Source organism: Mobula birostris, chromosome 6 (assembly GCF_030028105.1).
Source record: "Mobula birostris isolate sMobBir1 chromosome 6, sMobBir1.hap1, whole genome shotgun sequence".
Lineage (NCBI taxonomy): Eukaryota > Metazoa > Chordata > Chondrichthyes > Myliobatiformes > Myliobatidae > Mobula > Mobula birostris.
This window is the reverse complement of record NC_092375.1, coordinates 41,544,953-41,565,702: the sequence shown is the minus strand read 5'-3', so window position 1 is coordinate 41,565,702 and position 20,750 is coordinate 41,544,953. Positions and strand designations below refer to the sequence as shown.

General features: G+C 41.3%; 1 protein-coding gene across 1 annotated transcript in view; it reads left to right on the top strand.

Annotated features, from left to right (window-relative positions):
- Positions 1 to 20,750, top strand: part of LOC140198986 (importin subunit alpha-5) — a 56,759-nt gene that overhangs the window by 20,830 nt on the left and 15,179 nt on the right. Inside the window, exons 2-8 of the mRNA XM_072260321.1 lie at positions 123 to 264; positions 2,438 to 2,545; positions 7,088 to 7,187; positions 7,522 to 7,616; positions 8,506 to 8,637; positions 11,650 to 11,738; positions 12,312 to 12,411. Of these exons, the coding sequence (XP_072116422.1) occupies positions 136 to 264; positions 2,438 to 2,545; positions 7,088 to 7,187; positions 7,522 to 7,616; positions 8,506 to 8,637; positions 11,650 to 11,738; positions 12,312 to 12,411 (753 nt within the window). The 5' untranslated portion in view covers positions 123 to 135. The remainder of the gene's footprint in view (positions 1 to 122; positions 265 to 2,437; positions 2,546 to 7,087; positions 7,188 to 7,521; positions 7,617 to 8,505; positions 8,638 to 11,649; positions 11,739 to 12,311; positions 12,412 to 20,750) is intronic.

The window sequence follows — 20,750 nt, the reverse complement described above, 5'->3', positions numbered from 1 at the left end:
TCGAGCATTGTTTCCTCCAGTGAGTAAAAGGCTTCCATTGAGCTCTCCATTTTGAGCGGCAAGGAGTCCAGCCATGAATTTAGTTGGAATTTAAGTTAATCTTTCTGCATTTGTCTTTTCAGCTTGCCTGAGGCCATGTTAAGCACAGGAAAGGAAAATTTTCGACTGAAAAGTTACAAAAATAACTCTCTCAATCCTGATGAGATGAGAAGACGAAGGGAGGAAGAAGGGCTGCAACTAAGGAAACAGAAACGTGAAGAACAGGTATCTGCTGTTCAGGAAATTGCTTTCATGCCATGACATCTTGTAATGCCTCAAAAAAAAAGGCATCTCTCATTAAGCACCCCTACCACATAGGACATCCCTCTCCCCATTACTACCATCAGAGAGGAGGTACAGAAGCCTGAAGACACGTACTCAGTGTTTTAAGAACAGCTTCTTACCCTCCACCATCAGATTTCTGAATGATCCATGAACACTACCTCACTCTTTTGTTCTCATTGTGGACAGTGATTTTTTATAGTACCTATTGGACTAATAATACTTTTTTTATGTATTTCACTGTACTACCGCCACCAAACAAAATTTGATAAATTTAAATTCTCCAGAAAGGCAAGTAAAATGAAATGTGTATGTCTTTTGAATTGATTTTGGCACGATCTATTAATTTAGTAATTTTTTTAAAAAATTTACTGTATCACGCAGGGCTCTTGTACCTATATTAAAGTATGTGGCATCTTGTTGAAAATTGATAGGAAATGTGGAATGACACATGCTTGCCCTTAGTTTTCCATGTCCTCTCATGTTTTGTGATGAGATGGTCTCATCCACGGTACCACCTTCTTTTCATTTGATCCTATGCCATTATTTCCTTTTCACTTAGTTTCCCATTTTAGGGTTCATGATGAGAGTCAGCGAGCCATAGAGTCATACAGCACAGAAACAGGCCCTTTAGCCCAACTGGTTCATGTCAATCAAGACTCCTATTTGACTGCATTTCGCCCATATTCCCTCAAAACCTTTCCTATCTATGTAGTTGACAAATGCCTTTTAAATGTACTGTATCTGCTTTACCCAGTTCCTTTGGCAGCTCATTCCATATTCTGGTTGTCCTCTAGGAGAAAGTGTTGCATCTCAGTTTCCTATTAAATCTCTCCCCCCTCACCCTAAACCTAAGTACTCTATTTTTTGATTCCCCATCCATGGAAGTCATGCCTTCACCCTGTTGACACATCTTGCGATATTTATACTTCTATAAGATCACCCTTATTCTCCTACACTCCAATGAATAAAGTGCCAGCCTCCTTAGTCCCTTAAATTACAGCAACATCTCCTCTGCACTCTGTCCAGTTTAATAGTATCTTTTCCATAGTAGGGTGACCAAAACTGAATGCAATATTCCAAATTTGATTGCCCACATTATAATGAAATTTCCTTTTCTCAGACATTGTCCCAGTCCCTTTCATGTGTTAGTATACACAACTCTCTGAACTTGCACAAGTATATACTTAACCATATAACAATTACAGCATGGAAACAGGCCATCTCGGCCTTTCTAGTCTGTGCCAAACTCTTACTCTCATCTAGGGGGTAACTATCTCCCTGTAACTCCTCTCTATTTCTGCCTCTGCCTCCTGAATGATCCGAAGTTCATCCGGCTCCAGTTCCCTAACTGGGTTTGTCAGGAGCTGCAGCTGGATGCACCTTTCGCAGGTGTAGTTATCAGGGACAATTGTGCTCGCTCTGACTTCCCACATCCTGCAAACGGAGCACTCAACTGCCTTAACTACTTAAATCTGGTTAACTTGAATTTTTTGCAAAAATAGAAGGGCCCTTTTGGATAACTTCCAAATCATTGTAGATCATGCATTGTGAGTAAACCATGTATATTTTAAAATAAAACTAGAGGAAAAGATTTTAACTAAGACCAAAGTCTCACTGTAAGTAAGAACTGGAATTCGATTGTGAACAAAGTAGCAGAGAAGAAACCTGATTGGATGAGGACGAACCAATCAGTAGTAACGGAATCCATGGGTATAAATACCACCTAACTAGACATGCCCAGGCATTATCCCTGAAGATGATGGCAAAGTTTCTCATTGAAACCTAGGCCTTGTTTGAAGCCCAAGAGGAGTTTATTCATCATGCATAGTTTTCTTAAAGTGATATTGCTCATATCTTAAAATAATTGCAATCTACAATTATTCCTTATTGGTTTTTGTCCTGCACATTGAACTGATTGCAATATAAAGGCAGCGTGGCACGTGTTTGCAAACACAGAAAAACAGCAGATGCTATCTTGACTTGCTCAACAAGGAAATTAACTTATTTGCTTGTCTCTATTCAATTGTTAGATTAATCTAAGAGCCTGACTTGCTAAATGTTTCAGGTGTTCTCTTTCTATTCTATATTATGTACTTTATTTGCTTTCTTTTAGTTGTTCAAACGTAGAAATGTCACACATACAGAACAAGATGATGAAGAGGAAGAGGTAATGAGTGACAGTGGATTCCATGAATCACAAATAAATATGGATATGGCTTTGGTAAGCAATGTTGCATCTACCACAGTACCGTGCTTTGTTTGGTTTGGCACAGCTTCATGCTTGTCTAATAATGACTTTAGAGAACCTTTGTGGAAATCTGAGATATTCTTGAACACTAATTTGTAAGCCACTGGATTCACTAAGTTTGTCAAAAAAGTACATTTGGACTATAAATGCTACGAGAGCCATAATTGGAAGGGCAATAAAAGTTTGCTTAAACATTTGAAGGAAAATGAAACTTCCTTAAATTCCTATCAAGCTGTTTGTATATTTTGATAGTTGAATAATTTGCTTTACTGTTAATCTTTGAAATTTCTATATGAGGAACAAATAGAATTTGTGTATTAATTCTTATTTCCTTGGTATTTACTTAATACATATTGGTTTCCAACCAACATCATCTTGTGAGCTACTCTAAATATCTAAAGGTTTACATGCTTATAAGCATATGGGGTAATAGCCTCATTGGTCAAAGTGACTGACTGTTTTCAAATGTGGATGTCAAAGATTGTTCTCCATGTGTTACATTGCTATATACAGGTTACCCTGCCATCCGAAGGTAGAGCATTCCTATGAAACGATTCGTAAGCTGGAATGTCATAAAGTGAAGAAGCAATTGCCATTTATTTATATGGGAAAAATTTGTGAGCGTTCGCAGACCCAAAAAATAACCTACCAAATCATGCCAAGTAACACACAAAACCTAAAATAACAGTAACACATGGTAAAAGCAGGAATGATATGATAAATGCACACCCTATATAAAGTAGAAATACTTCTCTACAATCATTGCCGCACTGTTCGCCGTAGTGAAAATCTCACGCAAGCGCTGTTGGCAGAAACACGGCGTAAGCGCTCTCGGCAGAAAATCTCACGCAAGCACTCTTGGCAAAACACTCTCTCCAGTAACCTTTAAGCTATGAAGCTGCCAAATCATACCAAATAACACATAAAAATACACAGCCTATGTAAAGTGGAAATAATGTATGTACAGTGTAGTATCACTTACCGGAATCGGGAAGACAGCGCCGAGCACACTAATGATGGTGTGTTAGGCTGAGTCATCAGAGTTTGTGGTGGTGCAGTGGATCCCAGCTTCCAGGCCGCTGACCGATACCGATCCGCGAATCATGCAGTGGTGCATCGGTAGCCGGGATGCACCCAGCACATCTTTATGAAAAAAGCCGAAATAAACAAGCTAATTAATTAGGTGCCGCCCGGCACGTAAGTGTCGGCCCAGATCAGAGGTGATGCAATGGACAGTCTTCGCTACTGCATTCGGTTTCGATTGTTATCCTTTCCTCTTCCAATTGCATCAGCTCTTCATCTATCAGTTCTTGGTCATGGGATGCCAAAACCTCTTCGACATCACCTTCGTCAACTTCCACAAGCCAAACTCACTTTGTCCTTACTTTGTTCACCACGATTGAAACGCTTAATTATGTCTAGTTTTACGCTAAGTGTAACACCCTTACGAGCTCTTTTAGGCTTTTTCCGATACCTTAGAACTCATCTTGCTAACGGCTGCTCACAGGCACGTGTTTAAGCAATGCCAGCTAGAATGCAGTTCCGGGGGAGGAGCTTGACTGCTCGGGGCACGCACTGCTTTTTTTGCGCACTGCCTTTTTTCGTAACAGTGAAAACACCTTCTGTTAGCGAAAACAGGTAACTAATGTAGGTCTTTCGTAACAGCGAGGTTTTGTAAAGCGAGCATTCAAAAAGCGGGGGACACCTGTACTGTTTTATTTGATACTGAAGGAAGCTGTCCTTTAAAAGCTCCTGTTAACTGTGCATCTTTTGCTCTACTAATGAAAAAAAAAGCTAACAAATTCAGAATGCTGAAACCTCTGGTTAATTCAGGTGGTTATGCTGTTGTCTTTGAGCCAAAGGGTTCCTAGTTCAGGTTCTTCTCAAGGTGTGAACATGTAATATCGGCAAATTCCTTGGGTCAGTAAGGAGCAGGTGTAGATTATTTTGATAATCTGTTGAGTAAAATAATATCCTTGGGATATTAACAATCCTTTGTATTAATATAGCGAACAAACCACCTGAAATGATATCATCACAAGAGTATCAGTCATTATTCACACAGTGCTCATTTTGTAAATTACCTATGCAATTGTCTTCTACTTTTATTTATATAGTATGTGATTGTATCTCGGAAATTTATTGAGGTATGTGATAGAAGTTTGAGAATTTAAAGCAGTTTTATAGTAAAGTTTGAAATGGAGATACCAAGAATAAGCAAATTAAGAATTTCCAGTGCACTGAATTCATGTAATATGCATATACAGGTGTCCCCTGCTTTTCGAACGTTCACTTTACGAAACCTCACTGTTATGAAAGACCTACATTAGTCCCCTGTTTTCGCTAATGGAAGGTGTTTTCACTGTCACGAAAAAAGGCAGCGTGCGCCGCGAGCAGCCACTCTCCCCCGGATTCAGAACGGCATTCTTGCCAGCATTGCTTAAACACGTGCCTGTGAGCAGCCGTTTGCAAGATGAGTTTTTAAGGTATTGGAAAAGCCTAAAGGAGCTCGTAAGGGTGTTACACTTAGTGTAAAACTAGACATAATTAAGTGTATCGATAGTGGTGAACGAAGTAAGGACAAAGTGAGTTTGGCTTGAGGAAGTTGACGAAGATGATGTTGAAGAGGTTTTGGCATTCTGTGACCAAGAACTGATAGATGAAGAGCTGATGCAATTGGAAGAGGAAAGGATAACAATCAAAACTGAATGCAGTAACGAACGGACCGAAAGTGAAGTCTTCCAGGAACTGAACGTGAAGCAACTGCGTGAGATTTTCGCTGCAATGATAAAGTACGACTTTAATTTTGAAAGGGTACGTTGGTTTAGGGCATATTTGCAGGATGGTGTGAGTGCTGTATGAAAGAACTGTATGATAGAAAAATGCACGAGGCTAAGCAGTCAAGCCTACTGTCGTTTTCAAGCCTTCCACAGCAGACGGCGAACCTCGACCTTCGACATCGAGGCAGGCAGACATAGAAGATGACCTGCCTGCCCTGATAGACGATGAGATGACACCCCCATGTCCCACCACCCCAGTGGTCCCAACCCCCGGGCGTTGGACAGATACCGATTTGCGGAGAATGCAGCGGTAGCCGGGAGGCACCCAGCACATCTTTAAGAAAAAAGCCGAAATAAACGAGCTAATTAATTAGGTGCCACTTGGCACGTAAATGTCGGCCCAGATCAGAGGCAATTGCCAATTGCGTCGCCTCTGATCTGGGCCGGCATTTACGTGCCGGGCGGCACCTAATTAATTAGCTTGTTTATTTTGGCTTTTTTCTTAAAGATGTGTGGGTGAGTACCGGCTGCCGCTGTACCCCTGCATTCTTCGCGGATTGGTAGCGGTTCGCTGCCCGGAGGGTGGGGACCACTGCACCACCCCAACCTCCGACGACTCAGCCTAACACACCATCATCAGTGTGCTCGGCGCTGTCACAAGAACATTACCGGGCATTTCTGTTTTTTTAGGATATATTAGATGTTTCTGAATTTTTCATTTTTTTCAAACGAGGTTTATGCTCACGTTGATGGTGGATAATAAGGACATAATATCAATGGCGCTGGTGAAGCACAGCAACAACACTTGCTGGTAGCAAACAAAACAACTATATTAATGACTGTTTCTTGAAAGTGATCACTTCAATCAATAGCTTGTAACTTCCCTTTTGGAGTAGAGTTTTTAAACTATCTGTATGACCTGGCACTTTTGTGATGTGAACTGAAGTCTCAAAGGTGCAGGACAGTTGTGGCGTGTGCAAGCCAAAGCAAGGAGGCAGGACCCAGGCCCAAAAGCGGGGCAAGCCAATGTTTGGCTACTGCTGGAGCCCACTTGGAGGTGATTCAAAGTGGCAGAACTGAGGCGGGACCTGAACCCAAGTGTGGGGGATAAACCAGTGTTTGACTGATTTAGTGCTGGGAAAGGTCAGGTACGGACTGAGTCGAGGTGGCAGGTCCTGGGCCTGAGAACATATCAAAGCTGCAGAGCCCAGGTCTGAGAGTGAGGAAGCTGAGGTTTGGCCAGTTTAAGAGGTGGGCCAGATTGAAAAAGTCAGAATGTTGGGGCTGGATGAGAGGGATGGGCTGATGTTCAAACTTCCTGCTAGGTGAGGTTTACTCATCTCTGCGCTGAACTGAGGCTGTGGCCTGCAACTAATGGGCTCCTGGATCGGCTGTGACTGACTTCATGGCTGTGGTCTCATTTTCATGAACTTCAGTTCTGAATGTCACTTGCATGCTTTTGTTTGCGCGATTTGTGCATGTTGGGTGTTTGATAGTATTACTGGGTTCTCTTGGGTTTCTTTGTTTTGTTTCTGCCTGTAAAGAGAGGTTCTCAAGATTGTATAATAGTATACATTGATAATAAATGTACTTTAAAATTAGTATCAGAGCTATCCTTATCTGGAAATTAAATAATTTGAAACTTAACATGATGATTTGTTGTAGGTAATGCAGTAATTTGAACTCAGTTCTGTGGTTGCATTCTAATTTTCTGTTTTCCTATGTTGATGTTCAGACTGGAGTGATCACCTCTGATATGGTGCAGATGATTTTCTCTAATAATTCTGAACAGCAGCTGGCTGCTACTCAGAAATTTCGAAAGCTCCTTTCCAAAGGTAAAGATGTATTTTGTGCAACATGATTATGTATTTCTTTTTGATACTTTTCAGATAATTTAGAACACAATCACTTCATGATCTGATGTGAAATATCAATCTCCAATGTATGTGTTTAAGTAATGCAGCCTAGCTCAGCTTAGGAATTCGGTGTGGTAAAAAAATATAAAGTTAGGTTACTAAATCCAGTTATCATTGAGGGAAAGTTTACTATACAAAGGTGTTGATTTTTTTTTTTGCATGTCAACTGCATAGTCTGAAAATTTCATCAAAAGACAAATACAATCCAGCACAAAACCTGAATGTAATATCTCTTTTTTTTTTAAAAATATAGAGCCGAATCCTCCTATTGATGAAGTCATCAACACACATGGAGTGGTTGAAAGATTTGTAGAATTCCTGAAAAGGAAAGAAAATTGCACATTGCAGGTAACTTTGGGGTGTACTGTGAAATGCTGAATATAATCTACATCTTTATAGCCTTATTAAGTATGAAATTGTTATGTGTTGAGCGTGGAATCCAGCTTCCCATCCATGGAATCTGCCCACACTTCTCTTGCTCTGTAACACTGCCTACACAATCAAAGACCCCACCCACCCCAGAAATACTCCCTCCTTCTATTAGATGAAGCTATAAAAACCTGAAAGGATTTACAGTCATGCTCAAGGATGCTTTTCCATTTTGAGACTATTGAATGTTCCCCTAGTACAACAAAATGGGCTCTTGACCTCACAATCTACCTTGTATTAGCCTTGCAGCTTATTGTCTACCTGCACTGTGTTTTCTTTGTAAATGTAGCACTTTATTCTGTTTTCTATTATTGTTTTACCTTTTACTACCTCAATACACTGGTGTAATGAAATGGTCATAGGAATGACCATGTGTGTATATCTATGTTGGAATTTTGAATTTAATATTATGGGGGTGGTTCGTATCCAAAGGTGTTTACAATCCAAGTGTTTGTATCCTGGGAATGGCCTGTACCCTATTTCTCGCAAATTACTTCTGTAGTCAGGTTTAAAACAGCAAAATATGTTTATAGTTAAATATAAAAATAATTATTTTAATAAAAAATTAGACTTTGGATTTTTAAAGTTTTGTTTTTGCTTTCTTTCTAATGTGAAAAATAACTGCTAGTAATGCTTTTTCTGTAGAGCACTTAAAAGAATACCACACATATTTATTGTTTTACTGTGTGCTTATAGGATTTAATTAATTATATTTTAGTTTTGAAGATTAATTTCATTTGAGTTAACTATAACAAATGGCAAAATTATGTTGACGTCTATAAGCGTGTAAATGTTTCCTTTAATGCAGTTTGAAGCGGCATGGGTGCTTACAAACATTGCATCAGGAAGCTCATTACAGACCCGTGAAGTTATTAAGGCTGGTGCTGTGCCTGTCTTTATTGAGTTGTTAACATCAGATTTTGAAGATGTGCAGGAGCAGGTAACATGTTAATTTTGCTGCTTTCGCTTAATTTTTTAAATGAATTTGTCCATTTTAAAAAAAAACAATAGGAGTCAGTACTTTAAGTTGCATCCTGGGAATTATTGTTAGAGTTAGCTTGGGAATAATTGTCAGTATTTTTCAATTGCTAGTAATTTCAGAAGTAAGCTACTGAGTTAAAGAACAAGTGTTTTTGTAACAAGGTGGAAAATTATTCTACAAATACATTCTTTTCTTGATTTTATTAATATGGATTGCTGGTCCATCCTCTGCTTAAATGCAACATAGGAACTTAGAATTCAGAAGATTAGTTGTTCTTCTACAAGATAAACATGTGTGAATTATAGATAAAGGAAAGAAGAGAAATCCTGTTTATTTCTCCAAACAATGTGATCAGTGGTATTTTGCAAACTTTGCACCATGCCAATCAAGCTTCTCTAATTATGTGGGAAAAATTTAATACCTGTTTCTGTTCATACCATTTCTGAGAACATTTTTTTAGCTTAATTGTCTTCAACACTGATTTTCTACTTTTGGAAAAATATTGTAAGAGCTGGAAGAACAGAATAGGATTAATGAAGATTAGATTGATATGTGGGTGTGCTGCAGGACTTTTAAAGGACAATCACTATTATAATAATTTCTTTATTGGTCTATCATAACTATGAAGCCAAACTTTCTTTTTCAGAAAAAGTTTCACAAATGCAGTTTTACAGCTGCCAGATTGCAGACGCAAATTTTCAAAGGTAGTCTGCGTAGCATTGAGATATATCAGAATCAGGTTTATTATCACTGGCATGTGACGTGAAACCTGCAATACATAATCTAGCAGAGGAAAAGCCGTGTGGAGAGCCATTGAAATTGTGACTGCTGTTGACCTATTGTGGCGATAGGCAAATTGCAATGGGTCCAGGTCCTTGCTGAGGCAGGAGTTCAGTCTAGTCATGACCAACCGCTCAAAGCATTTCATCACTGTTGATGTGAGTGCTACCGGGCAATAGCATTAAGGCAGCCCACGTTATTCTTCTTAGGCACTGGTATGGTTGTTGCCTTTTTGAAGCAAGTGGGAACTTACGCTGGTAGCAGTGAGAGGTTGAAAATGTCCTTGAATATTCCCAGTAGTTGGTTGGCACAGGTTTTCAGAGCCTTACCAGGTACTCCATCGGGACCTTCCGCCTTGCGAGGGTTTTTAAAGACACCGTCTTTAAAGACACCCTAACATCGGCCTCTGAGATGGAGATCACAGTGTCATCAGGCGCAGCAGGGATCTTCACAGCTGTAGTTACGTTCTCCCTTTCAAAGCATGCATAGGAGGCGTTGAGTTCATCTGGTAGTGAAGCGTCACTGCCATTCACGCTATTGGGTTTCTCTTTGTGGAAAGTAATGTCTTGCAGACCCTGCCAGAGTTGCCGTATATCGATGTTGCCTCCAACCTCATTCGAAAGTGTCTCTTCGCCCTTGAAATAGCTCTCTGCAAATCATACCTGGTTTTCTGGTACAGGCCTGGGTTGCCAGACTCGAATGGCACTGATCTAGCCTTCAGATGATGTATCTCCTGGTTCATTCATGGCTTTTGGTTTGGGAATATACAGTAAGTCTTTGTGGGCACACACTCATCCACACAGGTTTTAATGAAGTCGGTAACAACTGCAGCATACTCATCCAGGTTCGAAGATGAATCCCTGAATACAGTCCAGTCCACTGATTCAAAACAGTCCTGTAGGCGCTCCTGTGCTTCCCTTGTCCATACCTTCTTGGTCCTCACTGCTGGTGCTGCAGTTTTCAGTCTCTGCCGATGCTCAGGGAGTAGAAGTACAGCCAGGTGATCAGACTTCCCAAAGTGAGGGCGTGGAGTAGCACAGTAGGCATTCTTGATGGTGGTGTAGCAATGGTCTAGTGTGTTGTTTCCTCTGATACTGAAAGTGATCTGTTGATGGTAGTTGCTTAGTGATCTTTTTCAGACTGGCCTTGTTAAAATCTCCCAAAACGAAGTTGAAGGCGTTGTTGTGCGCTGTTTCATGCATGTTGATCCCATTACTCAGATCATCTAAATCCTGCTTGACATTAGCCTGAGGTGGAATGTAAACTGCTGCCAAAATGACCCCAGAGAACTCTCATGGTAGATAAAATGGACAGCACTTTACTGCTAGATATTCCAGGTCTGGTGAGCAGAATTGGGACAGCACTGATATATTTGTGCACTAAGAAGAGTTGATCATGAGGCATTCTCCTCCACCTCTGCTTTTGAGAGACTCTATAAATCTATCCTGACGGCGTATGGTAAACTCGTCGATCTGGATCGCTGTATCCAGTACAATCCAGGACACACACGGTCTTAATATCCCTCTGATTCAGCACCCTGGATCTGAGATCATAGATTTTATTCACCAGACACTACACGTTCGTCAGCAAGATAGTCGGTATAGGGGGGTTTAAAACCCTATTTCCTTAAACGCACTTGTAACACCCGAATTTCCTCTGAGGCGTTCTCCGTGGGCACTTAATTGGTGTCGTTTCCGCCGGTTTTAAGCAGCGATAGTTTAAACGCATTAAGACGTCTGTTGACTGTACTGACTTTGGAAGCAGTTGTGCTGTTTAGCTGTATCAGACTGAAATGGGACTATTTAATTGTATCCATTGAGAGTACAGCTGCTATTTGAGTCGCGCCATGGCAACCTGGAAGTATATAAAAATATACTTCTGGGACGCCTAGGCGTGGAAGTATATATAAATTGTTGAATGACCTCTGAGGAGTGAATGGTGACAGTGGGATTATTTTGGTGATTGCTGTGAGGCTTCAATATAATTATATGGTCTAAAAATTAATTCTCGTGAATAGCGATATAATCTAGTCAATTACCAGTCATGATTATTCAATATTATAAGGGTACTTGTGCAGGCATCGATGAATAATGATTGAATACTTGTTATTCAGACTTATTCTATATGCTGTGTGAAGGAATCGGACTGCACACCAAGATGTCTAATAGCTCTTTATGTTTTCAATTGCAGGCTATCTGGGCCCTAGGGAACATTGCAGGGGATAGCACCATGTGTAGAGATTATGTGTTAGATTGCAATATACTTCCTCCTCTCATTCAGTAAGTAATTTGAGTTTTTATGTGAAAATTTACAGCCGAATTTATTGCAAAGAGATATCAAACATTTTTCAAGCTTTGAGAGAAACTTCTTTGTATTAAACTTGTTGAATATTTCTCCTTTCAGTTTTAATAAAACTTCAGTTTGCATGTGTGATGTAATTAGGACTTTTTTGTGCTTTTCTGGCTTCACCTTCTCTTTTTAAGTGACTTAAGTATCTGTTAAATGTTTTACAGGTGCCTTTTTGACCAGTAATTATTTGATGAATTTTAGTTTTAAGCATTTTGGTTGCCAACCAAGCCAGAGAATGTTGATGCTTTTTTTTTGTCACTGAGATGCTGCAACTGCAACTAGGCTGAGTCTTCTTGTCTGTCCTCACCTACTCCGCCACCCCCACTCCCATCGTCTACCCAAGCAGAGGGGGAAACAAAAAAATCAGTTTAACAAAGCAAGCAGGTTGCTCGGGTGTATTGAATAAAATGCTCAAATACTTGGCAATTCATGTTTATGAATGTAGGTTTCTTTGAGGTATTTCAATCTGTTAATCTAATTTATCTTTGTTCTTCAACATTCAGGTTGCTATCAAAACCCAACCGATTGACAATGACAAGAAATGCTGTCTGGGCACTATCAAACTTGTGCAGGGGGAAGAACCCTCCTCCAGATTTTTCAAAGGTAGTGTCTCCTGTATTGTATCAAAACTATTTCTTAAAATCTTTTTTTAAGTATGTAGAATATGCAGCAGAAAATGTTTTCATTTCATAAATTGTGATGTTTGAAATTGTCACTATTTTATCCTGAGTAACTTTTTGAAACTAGCTTAGGAAATATTTCTGAAAGTACCAGCACCCAGACCATAGCCCTCCCATCCATGTACCTATCCAGAGTCAAGTCACTTGACCACTTTACACCACCATCAAGAAGGCTTGCCATGCCATCCCATGCCACACTTTTGCAAGTTGGATCATCAGGCTCTAGAGGCAGATGCAGAGGGCCACAGCACCATTGGTGAGAATAAAAAGATATGATCAAGGGACGTGGAGGAGTGCTTACAAGGTTGCTTTGAATCTGTGGATTAGATGATATTCAGGGATTCATCTTTGGATATGAATGAAAATGCCTCAGTTATCTATCACCGTCTTCATCAAGGTGTGTGGCTTCAAGAACATACTGGACATACCCAAACCCGAAGCCCTGCATGAATCAGGAGATTCACAGTCCACTGAGGACTAGATCTCTGGTGTTCAAGACTGCTAATCCAGAACCCTACAAGAAGTCCAGGTACAATCTATAGAAGGCTACTTTAAGAGCAAATCCCTGCAGCATCTGGTGACCCTGTGATATCTGTCTCAGGCTGATGGCAGGACATATTTCAATAGGGTGAACCCGCGCAAGGCATCAGGCTCTGATGTATGTGGCAGAGCACTGAAAACTGGCTGGAATGTTCAAGGACATCTTCAACCTATCACTGCTGCAGTTGAAGGTTCCTATCTTCTTCAAAAAGGCATCAATGATACCAGTGCCAAGAAGAGCAGGGTGAACTGCCTCAATGACAATCGCTTGGCAGCACTCATATCTACTGAAGTTAACTGCTTTGAGAGGTTGGTCATGGCTAGAATTAATTCTTACAAAATACTTCAGAGTCTCGGTCCAAGACGTCTACTGTTCATTCATTTCGAGGACGTTGCCTGACCAACTGAGTTCCTCCAGCATTTTGCATGTGTTACTCTGGATTTCCAGCATCTGCAGAATCTCATGTGTTTAGCATTAACTTCTGTCTGAGCAAGGACTTGACCCACTGCAATTTGCCTACGGCCATGATAGGTCTACAGTGGATGCAATCTCATTGGCTCACCAGTCAGCCTTGGAGTGCCTGGATAACAACAATACCTAAGCCAGGCTGCCATTTATTGATTACAGCTCAGTGTTCAATACTATCATCCCATCAACACTAATCCACAAACTTTAGTACCTGAGCCTGTATACCGCCCTCTGCAACAGGATCGTTGACTTCCTTATTGGGCGACTACATTCAGTGTGGATTCAAAATGACGTCCTCATTGACAATTAATACGGGAGCACCTCAAGGATGCATACTTAGCCCGCTGTTCTATTCTTTCTACATATAGTTGTGTGGCTAGGCAGAGCTCATGCACACCTATAAATCTGCTGATTACACAACTCTTCAGAGAATTTCTGATGTTGAAGAGATTGGCTGGTTGAGTGGTGTTGCAACAATAACCTGCAGTAACATCAGAAAGACCAAGTGACTGATTGAGAACTCCATGAAGGGAACATTGGGAGAACATGCACTAGTCCTCATCAAGGGGTCAACAGTGAACAAGGTGAGCAGCTTAAGATTCTGGGCATCAGCATCTCAGAAGATCTGTCCTGGGCCTCTCATATATATTGATGCAATCACAAAGAAAGCATGCCAGCAGCTATATTTCATTAGGAGTTTGAATAGATTTAGCATGGTCAACGGAGACCTTAGCAAATTTCTATAGATGTGCTGTGGAGAACCTTCTGAGTGGTTGTCAGGGCTATGGCTTGTTCAATGCACGGGATTGAAGATAGCCGCAGGGGGCCGTACATTCAGTCAGCTCGATCAAGGACATTAGCCTCCCCACCTTTGAGGACATCTTCAAAAGACGGTTCTCCAAGAGAGCAGCAAACATCACCTTGGACCCTCTCCATCGAGGACATGATCTCTTCTCATCACTACCATCATGGAGGAGGTACAGGAGCCTGAATGCTCACAATCAACACTTTAGGAACAGCTTCTTCCCTTGTGCCATTGGATTTCTGAATGGTCAACGAACACTAACTCATTATTTTGCTCTCTTTTTGCACTTTATGTTGTTATATATTATTGTAAATTATATCAATTTTATCTTAGTTGGAGTCTGGATTACTGGAACTAAGAAAGTTTTATTAAAGAAATAAGTAACACAGTACTCTAATAGTAAGGATATAAATGCAACAGGTTAGCAATGAATAAACACACATGTACACAGAACTAGGATAATAGGATCAATCAAGCTCTATCGCAGTCTAGGAGTAAAATGATCAGTCTCAAGTGACACAGAGTTCAGTTTCAGTTCGCAGTAATCGCCGTCGTGCCGTTGGGGAATGAGAGAGAGCAAATGCTGATATTCAAATCGGATTCAACAGACCTTTTATATTCCTCGCAGTTAGCTTTCAGCGTGAGCCCTTGTTAGTGTCTTCTGAGGTCACCGACTGTGACCCCTCCGTTCCGAATACAATCGTTCTTCTATGGTGAACCCGGCACCCAGGCAAGGGTGGACACACACACCAGGTTCCCGCCGATCGTACCTTCTCACCCTGTGCGTCTATGGTTGGTTCTGCGACCAGACCTCCAAAAGTCCTACCAACTTGTGGGGGCACACCGCACTTCCAGGGTCTCGTTGTCTTGTGGTGTCGTGTGTGTCCCTTGCCTTAGCGAACCTGTTCCTTTTATCCCCCTGCTGGGGTATCGCCTGTCCATCAAACTTCAAACAGTTCAGCTTCAAAGCAACCGGTCTCTGACAATACTCGGAACTGTGTCTCCTTTTCGTTAATCCCTCTCGTCTTTCTCTTATTAGTATTTTGAATGTTTCCCCCATTTGTCTCTCACTTATCTCTCTTATCGGCATCTTCTGATAACTTGGTCACACTAAGTACTGACGATGCAGGGTGCCCAAACTTCTGCTTTGGGCCCTTTTCCTTTTTTGTTATTTTGAAACTGTAAAAGATGGAATTAAAGTAATCTTGCTTAAAATATTAAAGGAATGTGTCATCTTTAACTTTATGCCTTTTGGAAATCAGGTCATCTTTTACTCGCTTAGCTATTCACAGTAACAGAAACTTTGACCGGGGTGCCCAAACTTTTGCATACCACTGTATAATGTTGCCTATGTTACAGGGTAATGTATACTGGTTCATTCTGACATTTGTCTATGTGATGAATTGTTGAACCATATAAAACCATAGTTCATATGAACCATGAACTTAGAAATACAGTTGCAAGAAAAAGTTGGTGAACCCTTTACAATTATCTGAGTTTCTGCAGTAGTGACCCTTAAAATGTGGTCTGATCTTCAGCTGTGTCACAGTAGACGAACACAATCTGTCTAGGCTAGTAACACACAAACAGTTGTGCTTTTCATATCTTTATTGAACACATTGTTTAATCATTCACACTCCAGGCTGGAAAACATATGTGAGCCCTTGTATTTAATAACTAGTAGAACCTCCTTTAGCAGCAATAACCTTCACCAACTGTTTCCTGTAGCTGCTGATCAGACCTGCACAATGGCGAGGAGGAATTTTAGACCATTCCTCCATATAAAACTGTATCAGTTCATCAATACTTCTGGGATACCTCACGTGAACAGCCTTCTTCAGATCATGCCACAGTATCTCAATTGAGTTAAGATCTGAATCTGACTTGGCCATTCCAATACATGAACTTTCTTGTTTTTAAACCATTCTGTTGTTGATTTACTCTTGTTTCGGATCATTGTCTTGTTGCATCATCTAACTCCTATTAAACTTCTGGCGCTGGGCTGCTCTCCTGACAGTCTCCTGTAAAACATCTTGATACAATTTTGAATTCAGTGGTCCCTCAACAATTGCAAGCTGTCTGGGCCCTGAGGCAGAAAAACCCCAAACCTTGATGCTCCTCCCACCATGCTTCACAGTTGGGATGAAGAGTTAGTGTACAGTGCCCTTTTTCCTCCAGACGTGGTATGCATTTCTGCCAAAATGTTCAACTTCTGTCTCATCTTGCCTCAGAACATTGTGCCAGAAGCGTTGTAGAATATCCAGGTGGTTTTTTGAAAACTTGAGCTGCACAACAATGCTAGTTTGTTTTTTTTGGAGAGCAATACTTTCCTCCATGGTGTCTTTCCATGAGCACCATTCTTGTTCAGTGTTTTCTTCTAGTGGACATGTGAACGGAGACTTTATCATGTCCTAGAGATTTCTGCAGGTCTTTTGCTGTTCTTTTGAGTTCTTTTTCATCCCCTTCAGTAATGTACATTGTGCTCTTGGATGATCTTTGCAGGATACCCACTCCTAGGGAGAGTAACAACAGTACTGAATTGCCTTCATTTGTACACAGTTGTGGACTGATGAACACCCAGGTCTTAAGAAATGCTTTTGTAGCCTTTTCCAGCTTCATGCATCTCTACAATTCTTCTTCTAAGCTCCTCTGAAAATTGTTTTGATTAAGGCATGGTGCAAATAAAAAAAAAATGAAGAGTAGGCCCTGTCAGTAACCTAACTGTCTGTCTTGCTTATAGGGCAGGGCATCTCTCCAACGCACACCTCCAATCTCATCTCTTTTATTGGAACAACTGACTCCAAATAGCTTTTGTAGAAGGCATTACTGCAGAGGTTCAGATACCTTTTTGATCCGAGATTGAGATTGTTTAAACAGTATACTCAGTATTGTTTAAATAGTATACTCTGTACTTTAAATGATTAATGCAACAACAGTTTGGGATTCAGTGCAGCCAATGATTGATAGCTATAATTTTTAATGTTGCTAAATGGGAAAGTGGAAAGATGAACTAGAAAAACTCATACTCTCTAGAAAGATTGAGGGGAGTAAACCTAGAGGAAGACCTCGGCTTATGTACATCAAAAGCATAGCCAGGTGGCTACACATCGAGCAAATGGAAGTCATCCAAAAAACGCAAGATAGATCTGTATGGAAAACCATGGTCACCAAAGTCCGCATCGGATATGGTACCTGGACAGACAGACAAATGGGAAAGTAGAATTCTGAGATGAAATTTGAAATATTTTAAAAGCAAGGGTTTTTGGATGGGTTGATGTTGCTGATATCCAGTAGGCAGGTAATGTAAATAGATTCTGTTTTTCCATACTCCTAAACTCTGATTTCATCACTGAGTGGAATCCAGAAGTTCACAATGGGGAATGGAAAGTAAAACATTTAGATGAGTCAGCAAAGAGTGAGGGTGGGGAAAAGTGGTGATTTGGGAACCAAATTGCTATTCTACTGAAGGAAGTCAGAGAAACCACTAAGAATAAAGTTCAAAACTAATACTCAAATTTCAAACAATAACCCAGTATCAAGAATGAGATTTTTTTGGCCAATTTTAAAGTATAATTTATATAGTTAAATGAAGAGGAAAGAAAATGTGAGTGCTTTTTGTGATAATGAATAAACATTTTATTACCGAGCAATGAAGCTTTTTTGACAAATACTTATCAACTATTTTTATAGAAAAATTATTGCCAAGTAACATTGGTGGTGTGGAGAGGGGAGACTTGCTGCATGGGCAACTGCTGGTCTTCCATAAAACCTTGCCCAGGCCTGTGCCCTGGAAACCTTCCAGGCGCAGATCCATGGTCTCGTTGAGACCAATGGATGCCATCACCATTGCCAAGTAACAAACTAAACTCAGTGACCGCTTATCCACTGATGTCTACTGTAAGCCTACTGACTCTCACAGCTACCTGGACTATTCCTCTTCTCACCCTGTCTCTTGCAAAAATGCCATCCCCTTCTCGCAATTCCTCCGTCTCCACCGCATCTGCTCTCAGGATGAGGCTTTTCATTCTAGGACGAGGGATATGTCTTCCTTTTTTAAAGAAAGGGGCTTCCCTTCCTCCACTATCAACTCTGCTCTTAAACGCATCTCCCCCATTTCACGTACATCTGCTCTCACTCCATCCTCTCGCCACCCCACTAGGAATAGGGTTCCCCTGGTCCTCACCTACCACCCCACCAGCCTCCGGGTCCAACATATTATTCTCCGTAACTTCCGCCACCTCCAACGGGATCCCACCACTAAGCACATCTTTCCCTCCCCCCCTTCTCTCTGCATTCCGCAGGGATCGCTCCCTACACAACTCCCTTGTCCATCCGTCCCCCCCATCCCTCCCCACTGGTCTCCCTCCTGGCACTTATCCGTGTAAGCGGAACAAGTGCTACACATGCCCTTACACTTCCTCCCTTACCACCATTCAGGGCCCCAAACAGTCCTTCCAGGTGAGGCAACACTTCACCTGTGAGTCGACTGGGGTGATATACTGCGTCCGGTGCTCCCGATGTGGCCTTTTATATATTGGCGAGACCCGACGCAGACTGGGAGACCGCTTTGCTGAACATCTACGCTCTGTCCGCCAGAGAAAGCAGGATCTCCCAGTGGCCACACATTTTAATTCCACATCCCATTCCCATTCTGACATGTCCATCCACAGCCTCCTCTACTGTAAAGATGAAGCCACACTCAGGTTGGAGGAACAACACCTTATATTCCGTCTGGGTAGCCTCCAACCGGATGGCATGAACATCGACTTCTCTAACTTCCGCTAAGGCCCCACCTCCCCCTCGTACCCCATCTGCTACTCATTTTTATGCACACATTCTTTCTCTCACTCTCCTTTTTCTCCCTCTGAATATACCTCTTGCCCATCCTCTGGGTCCCCCCCCCCCCAGTCTTTCTTCCCGGACCTCCTGTCCCATGATCCTCTCGTATCCCCTTTTGCCTATCACCTGTCCAGCTCTTGGCTCTATCCTTCCCCCTCCTGTCTTCTCCTATCATTTTGGATCTCCCCCTCCCCCTCCAACTTTCAAATCCCTTACTCACTCTTCCTTCAGTTAGTCCTGACGAAGGGTCTCGGCCTGAAACGTCGACTACACCTCTTCCTACAGATGCTGCCTGGCCTGCTGCGTTCACCAGCAACTTTGATGTGTGTTGCTTGAATTTCCAGCATCTGCAGAATTCCTGTTGTTTGTGACCGCTTTATTAGGTACCTTCTGTACGTTTGTGGTCTTCTGCTATTGTAGCCCGTCCACTTCAAGATTCAATGTGTTGTGCGTTCAGTCATCCTCTTCTGCACACCACTGTTGTAGTGCATGTTTATTTGAGTTACTGTCATTTTCCTGTCAGCTTGAATCAGTCTGGCCATTTTCTCCTGACTCCTCATTAACAAGGAGATTTTGCCTACAGAAGTGTAGCTCACTGGAGTTTTTTTTTGTTTTTTGCACCATTCTCTGAGACTGTTGTGTGTGAAAATCCCAGGAGATCAGAAGTTTCTAAGATACTCAAACCATCCCTTCTGGCATCAACAATCATTCCACAGTTAATAGTCATAGTCATACTTTATTGATCCCGAGGGAAATTTGGTTTCGTTACAGTTGCACCAACCTAGAATAGAGTATAAATATAGCAATATAAAACCATAAATAATTAAATAATAAAATGTAAATTATGCCAGGAAATAAGTCCAGGACCAGCCTATTGGCTCAGGGTGTCTGACCCTCCAAGGGAGGAGTTGTAAAGTTTGATGGCCACAGGCAGGAATGACTTCCTATGAAGCTCTGTGTTGCATCTCGGTGGAATGAGTCTCTGGCTGAATGTACTCCTGTGCCCAACCAGTACATTATGTAGTGGATGGGAGACATTGTCCAAGATGGCATGCAACTTGGACAGCATCCTCTTTTCAGACACCACCGTCAGAGAGTCCAGTTCCATCCCCACAACATCACTGGCCTTACGAATGTGTTTGTTGATTCTGTTGGTGTCTGCTACCTTCAGCCTGCTGCCCCAGCACACAACAGCAAACATGATAGCACTGGCCACCACAGACTCATAGAACATCCTCAGCAACCGTCTGACAGATGTTGAAGGACCTCGGTCTCCTCAGGAAATAGAGACACAAAGATCACATTTCAAGATTATTTAATGTCATTTCCTATACACAAGTGTAAGGAGAACAATACAGTTACTTCAGATCCTGTTCAGCACAAAAAACAATACTTGATTACAATAGTAATAAAAAAAATACACAGTATATGTAAATGCAGTGCCTATAAAAAGTATGTCTCCCCCCCCCCCAGAAGTTTTCATGTTTTATTGTTTTAACAAAATTAAATCACAGTGGATTTAATTTGGCTTTTTTGACACTGAATTACAGAAAAGCCTCTTTCATGTCAAAGTGAAAACAAATTTCTACAAATTGTTCTAAATTTATTA